Source organism: Tripterygium wilfordii, chromosome 7 (genome assembly GCF_013401445.1).
Source record: "Tripterygium wilfordii isolate XIE 37 chromosome 7, ASM1340144v1, whole genome shotgun sequence".
Lineage (NCBI taxonomy): Eukaryota > Viridiplantae > Streptophyta > Magnoliopsida > Celastrales > Celastraceae > Tripterygium > Tripterygium wilfordii.
The window spans coordinates 7,849,406-7,863,699 of NC_052238.1; the positions used below are offsets into that span (position 1 = coordinate 7,849,406).

The following is a 14,294-nucleotide window of genomic DNA, read 5'->3' on the forward strand; positions in this document are numbered from 1 at the left end:
CTTTCCAAATAATGTATTAATTAAATTTAATTAACTTGGTAATTTATTAATTATTTTATAATTTATTATTTTCTTCAATTAATTTAAATACATTTATTGATTTTATAAAATTTATATGTTTGTATATAGGTATACAATTAAAATGTCTAATACCCCTGCACGTAATTTATCCAATATGCTACACAACACAAATGTTAATAGTAAAAGTTCAACCAAACACCTACCCAGCATTCAATCAGCATATCTGCTACTAAATTTGTCTAACATTTCTGCTACCACCATTTCTGCTAGAATATCTGCTACTTTGCAAATACTCTACCAAACTAACCCATAATGTTTTAAACACTAATTTCTACAGCATGCGCTGTATTCGCGTCTGGTATTACTTAGACAACAACATTCGTGGTGATTAATTAACAACTCGACCATATTGGGATTGGTTTGAGAATCTATGTGCGTCTAATTCCTACAAAGAACATTTGCTTAACGAAAATTATAAAAATTCCAACGACTAGTATCCCAATTATATCAATTGTTGAGTTGAATGCATATGATTCAAGTGAATTCGTAACATCCACATGCCCTACATGATACAAACGAAATTATATGTAAGCAACTGAGATAACTGAAATATCAGTTACTGGGATCCTTCTCATTACTGTCTGACGTAAGTATAGATCATGTTTGGTAGGAATGAATTTGAGATGTTAAAACTCGATCTCCATACGAGAGAATATATGAGGTAAAAAAGAGAGTAATTTTCACCCTCATCCCACCTCTAAATGTCATCAAAAGGCCCCCTAAGGCCTATAAAGATAACGGAAAAAACCTCATTTTTGCATAACATCCAAACATCCCTTTATATTCTCTACATTCTTTTTATTATAAAAAATGGAGTCCTTAATAATTAAGAAAATAGAAATAACGACGGCAGTAGGAAAAAAAAAATTTGAAAATGTGGATTGGAATCATTGGTGTTGTTTGGGAGTGCTGTTAACTGTTGTGAAGTGCTATGCGGTGCTGTGAGTTATAAAACTATGGTAGTGTGAGGTAACTTGGAACTCAAAAGCTGTTTGGCGCATCACTTTTAAAACTGTGGTGCGATGATGTGAGATGCGTTTGGTGTGTCTAAATTACGGTTATATTAGATGACTAATAATATTAATATAAAATCACTTAATGTTTACATTGTACATTAATCTAAAATAAAATAATTGATCTAATTTGATTACGTGAGACAATTCAACATATATTATAAACTTTTGGGAGTGTGAGGTCAGGTGAGGTGAGGTGAGGTGAGGTGCTACGAGGTAAAAAACTGTGGTGCTGAGAGGTGAGTTATGCTGTAAAAGCATTTGACGGGTCACAAAAAATTATGGTGTTGTGAGGAGATGTGCACCTGAACGCAGTACAAACACACTGTCAAACACATACATTGAATGAAGCTCCGCGTTTACAATTGAGACCCTAAAAAAGTGGGTCCCAAAAGTCCCACTAAAATGGGTCCCACTTTTCCAAAACCATCCCCCACTCTTGGGTGTATAAAGGCAGCTATGGAACACTCAAATTTATGCAAAAAAAATTCAAAATAAATAATTTTTCTTTCTCAAGCAAAGTGAGTAAAGGGAGCTCTCATTCATTCAAGGGAAGAAACAAAAACAGCTGGTTTCCTTTCCCTCCATCTATAAATATCTATTCTAAATCTCCCAACTTTTTATTTACAAGACGCATAGAATAAAGTGCAAGAGAGAGCTGAAAAAGACTATTGCTTTCTTCTCTCTGAACACAAAGAGGCTCATTTTTTTGGGTTTTGCTTGCTGCCATGGGCTTGAGGAAGCTGCTTGTAATGCAGAATGTGGTAGTGGTGGTGGTGGCTTCTCTGGTTTTTTTGGGTTCTTGGGTTAATTCATCTGTTTCTTATGACAGTAAGACTGTCATTATCAATGGCCAAAGAAGGATTCTCATTTCTGGATCCATTCACTACCCAAGAAGCTCTCCCGAGGTATGAGTATTCACACATAATGTGCTTCACGGGTCTTCTTTCTTTCCTTTGTTTTTGGTCCAAATTTTTTTTTTGTGGAGAATTTCCAGATTTTACCTTCCATACTGAAACACAAATAATTATGTTTTGGTCTCTTATTTATTGGTTTGGTTGGAACTGTCACAGATGTGGCCAGATATCATTCAGAAGGCTAAGGAAGGAGGTTTGGATGTGATTCAGACATATGTTTTCTGGAATGGGCACGAGCCTCAACCTGGAAAAGTAATGGAGAGAAGCTATTTTTTTTAAAACTTAATTTTTCCCTTCTTACCAGTAATGAATCTGCTAACAATGTTTATTTTATTTTATTTTATGAATAATAGTATTATTTCGAGGGGAACTATGATCTGGTCAAATTTATAAAGCTGATTCAACAAGCTGGTCTCTATGTTCATCTCAGGATTGGTCCTTATGTTTGTGCTGAGTGGAATTTTGGGTAATGCTTGCTACAAATAGTCACTGAAAAATGGATGAAATTTTTGGGTGATAATTACTTGCAGGGTTCCCATATTCTGAGCTATGATTTGCATTTCTAATTTTCAGGGGTTTCCCAGTTTGGTTGAAATATATTCCAGGCATAAGTTTCAGGACAGATAATAGACCATTCAAGGTTACCCACATTTTCATTTCAGCACCTGAAGTTTCCTTTTTTTGCTTACTTAGTAAGTAATTCACTTGCTAACAATTATCAATTTTTCGTCACTCACTGAAGGCTCAAATGGAAAAATTTGCCACAAAGATCGTAAATATGATGAAGGCAGAGAGGTTATTCGAGTCTCAAGGTGGACCAATCATTCTATCCCAGGTGGGCAAACTGTTTTGCTTTAATCCAGTTAGGTTTTGCTAATTTTATCCTTAATTTGATGGTATAAGTTGCTTAGCTAAGAAAAAGATATTTGTTTCTTTATCAATGCCTATGACAGATTGAGAATGAATATGGACCCGTGGAGAATGGACTTGGTGCTCCAGGTCAAGCTTACACTAAATGGGCAGCTAAAATGGCCGTCGGTCTAGGCACTGGTGTCCCATGGGTCATGTGCAAGCAAGATGATGCCCCTGATCCTGTTGTAAGTTTCACTGAACTGCATAATATTTTTTCTTGTCGTGTTCCATGTATATTTTGATGATGGTCCTCATGTTATGTTCCATCAACCTTATCAACCTTATTGGGGTTGCAACTTAACAGCTTTCTGTCTCTTTGTTGGTCATGTTTGAAACAAATAATTTTCCCACTGCACATGGTTCCTCTTTGCACTCTGCAATCCTCTCTGTTTTCCCCCTTGGTATTTTTTTTTCATTTCTTACTGGATTTTCAGTTCCTATGATTGTTATTATATTCAAAATCAATAATAGTCCTGCATAATATTAAAGAATTTCATATACTTTTGCTGTCTTAAAGATTCCAATATGTAAAATTATATTGGCAGTCATGAAATCATTGAGGCATATAAATATTTTGTAGATTCTTTTGACTATGCGCTAGGTTTCTCTTAGCTTTTGATTATCTAATCTCTTTCCAACAGATCAACACATGCAATGGCTTCTATTGTGACTACTTCTCCCCAAACAAGAATTACAAACCCAAGATGTGGACAGAAGCATGGACTGGCTGGTAAATTTTTGTGCTTGTGGTTTTTTTGGGAACTATTTTGTGTTCACTGTTGATAGAGTCGCGCCCATACACGCTCAGCACCCAAGGCCCAACCGACACCCACCCATATGGGCCGGCTGTACCCAAGGCCTCCCAGCCCATATTAGAAAACCTTGGGTACTAAGGGAGGCTCATACCTCCCCCCATAAACAACACCTTAGCTCCCGCATCTTTCGATGTTGGACAATCCTATCAATACCCCCCTTCAAGACCAACGCCCACGTTGGTCGTGCACCATGGCCGACCACTCCGGCAGGCGCACCCCCGTTGGTCAAGCACCATGGCCGGCCACTCCACAGGCGCGGCCCCAAGTTGAAGGCACAACAGGATCATGGCGCGACCCCAAGTTGAAGGCACAACAGGATCATGCTCCGATACCATTGATAGAGTCGCGCCCATACACGCTCAACACCCAAGGCCCAACCGACACCCACCCATATGGGCCGGCTGTACCCAAGGCCTCCCTGCCCATACTAGACCTCCCCTTCAAGACCAACGCCCACGTTGGTCGTGCACCATGGCCGACCACTCCGGCAGGCGCACCCCCGTTGGTCAAGCACCATGGCCGGCCACTCCACAGGCGCGGCCCCAAGTTGAAGGCACAACAGGATCATGCTCCGATACCATTGATAGAGTCGCGCCCATACACGCTTAGCACCCAAGGCCCAACCGACACCCACCCATATGGGCGGCTGTACCCAAGGCCTCCCAGCCTATACTAGAAAGCTTGGGTACTAAGGGAGGCCCATACCTCCCCCTATAAACAACACCTTAGCTCCCACATCTTTCAATGTGGGACAATCCTATCAACTGCATTACTTACAGTTCATATCCTTGATAATGACTCTTTCCTCTGTTTTCTTTTGCAGGTTTACAGAATTTGGAGGTCCTGTACCATACCGGCCAGCTGAAGACTTGGCATTTTCAGTTGCACGATTCATTCAGAAGGGCGGATCATTCATTAATTACTATATGGTAACTTACTGTTCATTAAATTTTCTTATTAGATTCCTTTGGTAACGTAAAGTGAGTTTCATGGCCTTTCATCACTTTGCAGTATCACGGAGGAACAAATTTTGGCCGGACTGCTGGTGGTCCTTTCATTGCTACTAGTTATGATTATGATGCTCCTCTTGATGAATATGGTATGTGCATTTCAGAGATGTGTTATCTATGTTGTTGCTGACGATCACATTGCCTTTAGAATCTTGTGTAGTGTAGAGACTGTGGGACCTCATTTGATGTCCAAGCCTCTACCATGAACTACGTGTGACATGACTGTGGAATGGCACTGAGCCATGGTGCATAATGATTCAATTTATTGAATTAAAGAAAAGAATGTTGCTAAATTGAAGCTGAACAGCCATCATTTGGTGGGTGACTCTTCGGATAATAGCAAAACGTACATTGTGATGACTGGTTGATGTTTGCTCTTTGGGATCATCATTTTCTTTTTCATAGTTTGAAGTTTTGATGGCTTCAAACAACTCCTAGGTCCATACCAAAAATATATGGACGTATGGCTCTCACTGTCTCACACCTTTCCATTTCTGTGTTCTTTTGAAAAAAAAGTAACTTTTAGCTATCAGAGAGTGAAATTATCATATGTTTGAATGCTTTTACTATTATGGTGCGTTTGGTACGAGGGTAATGGGGTGTAATAATTACAAGGGTAATTAAATTTTAAGTTTACTCGTGTTTGTTATATTAGTATAACTTTTACTCCTGTAATAAATTTTAGTAATTGAGCTTATTTTTTACACATAAAATTTACTAGTGGGGGACCTGGATAATAAAAAGTAATGAGAAGTTTTACTCCAACTTATTACCCCTTTAAATAAAAAATTCTAAAAGTCCATAAGTTATATATACATATATATATATATACACACACACATATACACAGACACATATATATACACACACACACATGCACTGTCTGTGTATATATATACATATATATATATATACACACATATACATACACACACATATATATACATATGCACTGTCTATGTATATATATACATATGTATATATATACACATATACATACACACATATATATGCATATGCACTGTCTGTCTATATATATACATACATATATATATATATATATACATACATATATATATATATATATATAATACACACATATATACATATACACAGACACATATATATATACATATGCACTGTCTATGTATTACACACACACACATATATATAATACACATACATATACACATATATACATAAACACAGACACACACACACAGATATATATATATATATATATATAAAATACACATACATATATACATAATACTCATACATATAAATATAAATATATGCATATTATATATATATAAAAATAAATAATATCGGGCTTGGGTTGGGTTGGGCTCGGGCTGGGCCAAAATTGGCCTGAGGTGTCAGGCTTCGGGTTGGGCTAACCCAAAAAATAGAGCTCATGCCTGCCCAAGGGGTCGGGCAGGGCCGGGCTCGGACCTAGGCCCACGGGTCAAATGGTGATCCCTACTCTTGTGTTACGTCTTTGCCATGGATTTGACTGTTATCAAATTATTTTGTTGAAATTGTTAACGATTGTTGTTATATATATATATATATGTCTGGCTGTATGTGTATATATATGCATATGTATCTATATTTTTAAAATGTGTGTGTATATATATGCATATGTATCTATATTTTTAAAATTTTGGTACATGATAGTCGTAACAATAAAAAACATAATCTCACTTTTTTCTAGTTTGGTTCATTACAATAATAACAAACAAGGGTAATGGTATTACACCAGTAATGTATAGTCGTAACAAACAAGAGTAATGAATACTTGGGTAAATTTTACCCTTCTTTACCGAACAAGGGTAACACTTATTCTCCATAATTGTTATTACCCTTGAACATTTACGTGGGTAACAAATTATACCTCCAAATTTTTACCCCCATACCAAACGCACCCTTAAGGTGAATTAGTTATGGAGAAAATCTGGGTTATTGTACATCAATCTGAAGATTTGAAGTTTCTCTTGTATCTGTAGGACTATTGAGGCAACCTAAATGGGGCCACCTGAAAGATTTGCATAGAGCAATAAAGCTGTGTGAACCAGCTTTAGTATCTGGTAATCCCACAGTGATGCCACTCGGAAACTATCACGAGGTGAAATTTACTTCCCTTTCCAAGAAACATATCTCCTATTATGTTGACCAATAGGCTATAAGTCTCTAACTGTATTATAACTTCATTTTTCATCAGGCTCATGTGTTCAAATCAAACTCTGGAGCTTGTGCTGCATTCCTTGCAAATTATAATCCCAAGTCGGTTGCTAAAGTGGCGTTTGGGAATATGCACTACAACCTACCTCCTTGGTCTATAAGCATCCTTCCTAACTGCAAAAACACAGTTTACAACACCGCAAGGGTGAGCATTCACAATAAATACTTCGTTCATTTCAGCAAGAATGAGGGATCAAAACTTGTAATTACACGAATATTATGCACTTCATGTCAACTAGTAACTTTAATTTTCGTTAAACATAAGTGACTTTAGTTTTGTTTCTCATTATCAATGATCATGTTGTGAAATGCTGCTTCTTTTTCCACATCATATTCTTGTTCAGATATATAAATAATAATAATCTTCAGTTTTGAGCCTTTTAAAAATCATAATAATAATTTTTTGCCTTAAAAAAAAGATGTCCGTGTGTATGTGGAGAGATTCTATGAAATTATACGAAGAAATACTGACATTTATTGAACCTGTATCTCGAACTTGATACAGGTTGGGGCTCAAGTTGCACGGATGAAGATGACTCCTGTTCCTATGCATGGAGGATTCTCTTGGCAAGCATATAATGAAGAAATAACATCGTATGGTGATAACACATTCACAGTGGTAGGATTGGTGGAACAGATAAATACTACTAGAGATCTCACAGATTATTTGTGGTACATGACAGAGTGAGTATAATATATCATTGCACATAAGCTATTCCTTCTCTTTGTTTATTTATTTTGTTTTTTCCACTCCCTTTGAAAATAATTTTCAGATGGACTTTATCTTGGATTTCTCCTATTGATTACATTTTATATCTCCTCCCCAGTGTTGTGATTCATCCAAATGAACACTTTCTGAAGACTGGGAAGTGGCCTCATCTTAATATCGTTTCAGCTGGTCATGCAATGCACGTTTTTGTCAATGGTCAATTAGCAGGTGTGCCACAGATTCTCATTTCATTTTAGACATGCCCAACAGTGATTGTGATAGTATGATTTCTTTCTTTAATCAGGAACTGCTTATGGAAGCTTGGAATCCCCAAAGCTAACATTTAATAAAGCAGTAAATCTGAGAGCTGGTGTCAACAAAATTGCTATTCTCAGCATTGCAGTTGGTCTCCCGGTATTTGTCTCTTCCTCTTTTCTTGATTTGTCCCATGTAGGCTTATGCATGTACAAGCATCCACAAATACACCTGTTAAGACCAACAAGTATATATGCAACTGTCATTTTCCCAAGTACATACGTTCCATGTTAGTTTGAATCTAACTATACTGTTCTGTATCTCGAGAATTCAGAATGTGGGTCCACATTTTGAGACATGGAATGCTGGTGTTCTGGGCCCAGTTACAATGTATGGACTCAATGAAGGAAGGAGAGATTTATCATGGCAAAAGTGGTCGTACAAGGTTTGTATTTAAACACTCAACAATGTTCTTTCCTGTTGCTTCAATATGCATGATGTTTATTTGATTGCATAACCAAATTCAGATTGGCCTTAAAGGAGAGCAACTGAGTCTTCATTCTCATAGTGGAAGTTCCTCAGTAGAGTGGGCTCAGGGGTCGTTAGTTGCCCGGAGGCAGCCCCTGACATGGTACAAGGTGAGAGTTGCAATTCTCAGCTAAAGAAAACTATTGTTATATTCAGGATATCAGCCACATTCGTAAACCGAGTGATTTATTTTATGCATATCCCAAGAATATCTGCATTTTCAAGCATTGGTCATTTACAAATGCTTTTATTTCTATAATGGACCTTCTTTCTTCATGTTTCTAGACTACTTTCAACGCACCAGCTGGAAATTCTCCATTGGCTTTAGATATGGGCAGCATGGGTAAAGGTCAGATATGGATAAATGGACAAAGTGTTGGTCGCCATTGGCCTGGATACAAAGCATCTGGTTCCTGCAGTGACTGCAATTATGCCGGAACATACAGACAGACAAAATGCTTAAAAAATTGTGGAGAGGCTTCTCAGAGATGGTAACGATACAACTTTCTTTCCTAAAGTTTTGTTTAGGCATGTTCGGATTTCGTAAAAGTATTTGACAAGTTACTTGTGTTATCTTAGGTATCATGTCCCTCGGTCGTGGTTGAACCCAACTGGCAACTTGTTGGTTGTGTTTGAAGAATGGGGTGGAGATCCGAATGGAATTTCTTTGGTTAGAAGAAAAGTAGAAAGCGTATGCGCTGATATTTATGAATGGCAGCCAACGCTGATGAATTGGCAAATGCAAGCCTCTGGAAGAGTAAATAAACCCTTGAGGCCTAAGGTCCATTTATCATGTGGTCCTGGACAGAAAATCTCGTCAATCAAGTTTGCTAGCTTTGGAACTCCAGAAGGGGCTTGTGGGAGCTACCGCCAAGGAAGTTGCCATGGTTTGCACTCTTATGATGCTTTTAACCGGGTAAGCTTCAACTCCCTTGTTTTTCTCCCATTGCACGTTTTATTTCAGCCAAATTGCATCCAAGAAAAAATGGGGAAAAAAGAAAAGAAAAGAAAAGTTATCGGTTTTCTGATGCTGAAAAACAGCTTCTTATACCATTTAGAATCTCTGTCTTAATCTACATCTCCATTTAAAATAGTTTTAAGCTCATAAATAAAGATTGTGCATAAGAAGTTCAGTAACCTTGGCCTCTTTCGAGTTCATGATGTCAATTCATCATCTTCTCTTGCAGCTTTGTGTGGGGCAAAACTTCTGCTCAATTACTGTGGCACCTGAAATGTTCGGAGGCGATCCTTGCCCCAATGTCATGAAGAAACTTGCTGTGGAGGCTATTTGCAGCTGATGAATCAATCCGAATCTTCCAAAAGCAAAATAAAGGAGGTTCTGCATTGGTTTCAATACGGCATTTACAGTACAAATATTTGTTTTGGGAGCAAACTAAGCATGAATGTTGAAGACTGCCACAATCATTCATTTAGGCTTTGAACAAGGTGAAGTTTTACAGTATACAACACACCATGAGGTTAAAAACCCTCAAATAGATTGTTGGTGAGCTGTATGTATATAGCATTGAGCCACGATTGGGTACCTGCACGTACACACGGAATTGTGGAAGAGGAGGGGGAGCAACTGGTAGCAGCACGTTGAGATGAAGATAATAGAGTCCATGAGTAAGTGTTTTTTTAGATTTAGATAATGGAAAGCATCTGGTTTCCAGTAAATTATTGAATGTTACTATTGTGAGAATCAACTGTCCATTGCTTTGTAAGAAATGCTTGAAAAGGTAATTAATAATATCAAGAAAGAATGTTAAGAATTTATGTTTTAGTCCATTTGAGGCACTTTTATCTTTTCAGCTTTGATGATAATACTTTTAACTCTTTATTTACTAGTGTTTATCTGTCACTGATTGTGCTGTTGGGACCTAAGTTTGACATAATACTTTTCCTGCCTGGTTGAGCGAGTCGATTTGTTGGTCAGTTTCAAATGCAAATTATTGGTAGCTCACACGACATATTACATCTCTTCAATCTTCCTTTATCACATTTTTTTAAGATTCTTTGATCCAGATCGTTCTTGCCATGGCATTGTGAAGATTACTTTCCGAGGGTGGATTTTCATGCGAGAATAAATGAAACAAATAAGAGGCTTAAAGCTTGAGTTTGTTGTTCCATCACCTTCCTCAAAGATATCAAATTCCGGCCAAGATAACTAGAAGTTCCAACCAATAAGAACCCTAATGAACCTAAAAAAAGGACAAAGGCCCAGCATAAATTACTTGTTTTTCGAGATCCTGCTATAAGTTCTATCCATATACGTTCTGACCGATAACTTTTATTGGAATTGGGAGAATAACTTTCACTGTACTCTGCTCTCTAAAGAGCAAAAATTTGATGAAATATTCCCCCAAATTCCCTTCAAATCCATCCCTTTCCATTCTCGTCCCTCCCTCAAAGCCCTCAATCCAAACAATACTCTAAATGAAAAATAAAAGGCTTAAAGCTTGAGTTTCTTGTTCCATTGCCTTCCTCCAAAGGTTTTTCAGGGGCAAAACCATATTTTATGCCCTCGAAGTTGTACGGGTTTCTCGTTTCTGTCCTTGAAGTTTAAAATTTACCTCAAATATCCTTAAAGTTTCAAAAAACAAGTGTTTTCTGTCCCGAAATCAATTTTCCGACCATTCATCACCGGAAGTTGATTAGCTGGCAACCGGAGATCCAAGTTGGCAATTACATCTCATTATTATAATAATAAAATTTTACATGTCATTTTCTTTGACAAAATAAAAAAAAATATTACCCAAAATAAAAGCCCTAGAAACGTGAGAATCCTTAACACTCCATATTCTTCTCTTTGTTATAGTCTGCTGTTGGTTCTTCGTCATTCATCCACGACAGCTTCATCGGAGTATATGGTAGCTTCATCGAAGTTCATCTTTGGTAATACCCATTATCGTTATTTCTATTCCTTTTAGTTTCTTTGGTAGAACTCCAAATTTACTGAATAAAAGATGGTGAGGATCACAGACAAAGAGGAGCTTGAAGAAGCTCTGATCGGACCTCTATTTTGAGGTCCTAATATCATCTAATTAGGAGGTTCTAGTGCTTATAGTAATGCATTTGTGTTTAAATAAAGTAATTTTACCCTTATACATGTTTCCCGTTGGTTTTGCAGGAAATCAGGCTTAAATGACTGAATTGGGCACCTTTGGAGCTGAAAGAAGAAACTGGGATTCAGCAAGTGTCCGGACACCTGTCCGGACAGTGGGTGTCCGGACACCTAAAGTGCCGTCCGGACGCTTTCTTCACAAATTGAGACAGAGGCTTCAAAGTTGATGGACGCATGAAGTGTCCGGACACCTGTCCGGACACCACCGCGGAACTGCAATTTTTCTGCACAACATTTCAAGGGCATTTGGCGTAAATCATGTATATAACCAATGGGGAACGTTTGTATAAGGGTAGTTAGGTATTTTCAATGGTAAAAGGAGGAGAAAACCCTAAGATTTCTTCTTCCTTCTCATAATTCATCTCCTCCAACTTCTTGCCTCCATTGTTTTTCTCTCTCTTTCTCTCTCTAGGGTTTTACTTAGTTCTTGTGATCTTGATTGTAAACATTGGTTTTCATCTTTAAAATTGATGTTTATTCTCATTATAATGAGTGGCTAAGTTCCCTTTCTAGTTTCTAGTCCCGAACGGTGGGTGCAAGGTTTCGATTACTCAAGGTATGTTCAAAGAATCGTAGCTTCGATTTTTCTCTTTTAATTTCGTGATAGTTGTGTGATTGGATACATGAGAATGACATATTTGATTGTATTCTTGGATTGTCTAGTCTAGGGATTGCATCTAATGTGTTTGATTGAGAATTGTTAAATCCATTGCATGATTTCCTTAATTGATTGAGTTTTCCATTGCATAGCTATTAATTATGTGTATTGATGATGGGGTTTTGGGTTAATTTAGGAATGTGCATGGGAGAGTTATGGTTAATTGATCTTTGAGTGTGAAACTAGGGTGTTAGCCAAGCCGAGCCCCAAGGGGGAACATTAATCCATAATATTTGGTGCTTATCCCTTTGTGTTCATCGTAGATTAAGAGACCCGATGGCCTACATGTATGAATTGAAGTCTTATATCCTAATTCTCTTTGCATATGCATGATTGATAGTATCACGCAATGCATTGTGTATGGTTGTGTGTGTTTGCAATGATACCTTGAGTATGAGAACCGAGTAGCCACCGGGACGGACTAGAGACTAGGTTTTTAATTAATTGTTTTAAATCCAATTTGTGCTTACTTTGATTACAAAATCGCTCATGCTACCGAGTCATTCGGCCCATTTCTTTTACTTGCTTTTATTTGATATTCATTGTGTTTATTAGTGTTAGCTAGTCATTTGCATATCATTCACTTCAAATTTGCATTGCTTCCTCGTGGATCGATACCGGACTCACCGGTTTATTACTTGACGATACCCTACACTTGGGGTAAGTACACACACACACTTTGGTGTCGGTCAAGTTTTTGGCGCCGTTGCCGGGGAAGCGGATGTCAAAGACAGAGCTGGGTGGCTTGTAGATGCTAGCTTTATGCTATTAAACACCATCAAATAAGGAAGGAGCACAGTCACGCTTCAAGGGTAACTTCGTTCCGCCCTTTTACTTGCTTTTTAGTGTAGTTGAGTTAGTGTAGCTGCTGAAAAGAGAAAAAAAAAAAAAACGGTGAGGAGAACTTGGCGGATGGGGCTAACTTAGATTCCTGTGGGCGATGGATGCCACCTTGTTTGTTGCTTGGTAGTGCTGCGTTGTTTGAGAGAGCTTTGCGCATTTTTATTTTTATCACTACTTGCTACATCTTGGTGTGTTATTGTTCCTAAGGTTGATTGTTGCTCTATTCCTCTCCTTGCTCTTGTTCTTGCTTAATATTGTTCTTGGTTGTTCATTAATTGAAAAAAATCTTGTTACTTGACGTGGTTGATTGTCATCTTTTGAGCTACTTGCTATTGTTCCTTGCCATCATGTCTTAACCTAGAGATAATGTTAGTGGGCATGGGTCTAATAGAGATGGGATAGGTGGTGATATAAATGTGAGTGATGCGGGGAGTGTACGTGGGGGTGATATGAATCTTGATGCATTGCGTCGTCTTTTGCAACATGTGAACATTGATGAATTGATGAATCCAGTGCAAGGGCAAGATGTCCAAATTGGCAATGCCCAAAATGCACCAAATGTCCAAAATTTGCAAAATGTTCAAGTTGAGCATGCTTTGCAAAATGCACCTCAACCACTTCAACAAGACAATGCGGCGCAATTTGCCCCACAAAATGTCTACCCACCTCCCAATATGCCTCCCGCATACCATATGCCTCCCCCATATAATTATATGCATCCCATGTATTACCAAATGCCACAAGTGCCACAATATGCTCCTTTTGGGCAAAACTTTCATGCACCTCCTCCTATGGAGTACCTTCATGCCCAAGCCCAAGAGCATCGCACTTTGAGGGAGCTTACACATCTCGCAAGGCAAACCCAACCTTCCTACATCATCATGCCACCGAACCAACAACATGTGAGCCTTAAACCGTCAATGTTCCAAATGATTCCCAAATTCCATGGAATGGAATCGGAACGACCATATTCACATGTGCGTGATTTTGAATCGGTGTGTACTACTTTTGGTGATGTCACATGCTCACAAGAAATTTTGAGACTCAAACTTTTTCCATTCTCTTTGAAGGATCATGCAAAACAATGGTTTGAGAACTTGCGCCCCCAATCCATTGCGACTTGGGCGGCAATGCAAGAAGAATTTCTCAACAAATATTTTCCTTCCCACCGTACCATCTCTTACC

General features: G+C 38.1%; 1 protein-coding gene across 1 annotated transcript; it reads left to right on the forward strand.

Moving 5' to 3' along the window:
- Nucleotides 1–1,609: 1,609 nt before the first annotated feature.
- Nucleotides 1,610–10,256, forward strand: LOC120001812 (beta-galactosidase 1-like). The gene is made up of 19 exons (XM_038850282.1): nt 1,610–2,002; nt 2,168–2,263; nt 2,365–2,477; nt 2,585–2,651; nt 2,754–2,846; nt 2,965–3,108; nt 3,565–3,653; nt 4,562–4,667; nt 4,750–4,837; nt 6,758–6,876; nt 6,973–7,137; nt 7,498–7,676; nt 7,820–7,929; nt 8,006–8,115; nt 8,291–8,401; nt 8,484–8,594; nt 8,770–8,975; nt 9,064–9,400; nt 9,672–10,256. Exons 1-19 carry the CDS (start codon nt 1,823–1,825, stop codon nt 9,780–9,782), a joined length of 2,535 nt encoding a protein of 844 aa, XP_038706210.1. The 5' UTR covers nt 1,610–1,822; the 3' UTR covers nt 9,783–10,256.
- Nucleotides 10,257–14,294: the final 4,038 nt, after the last annotated feature.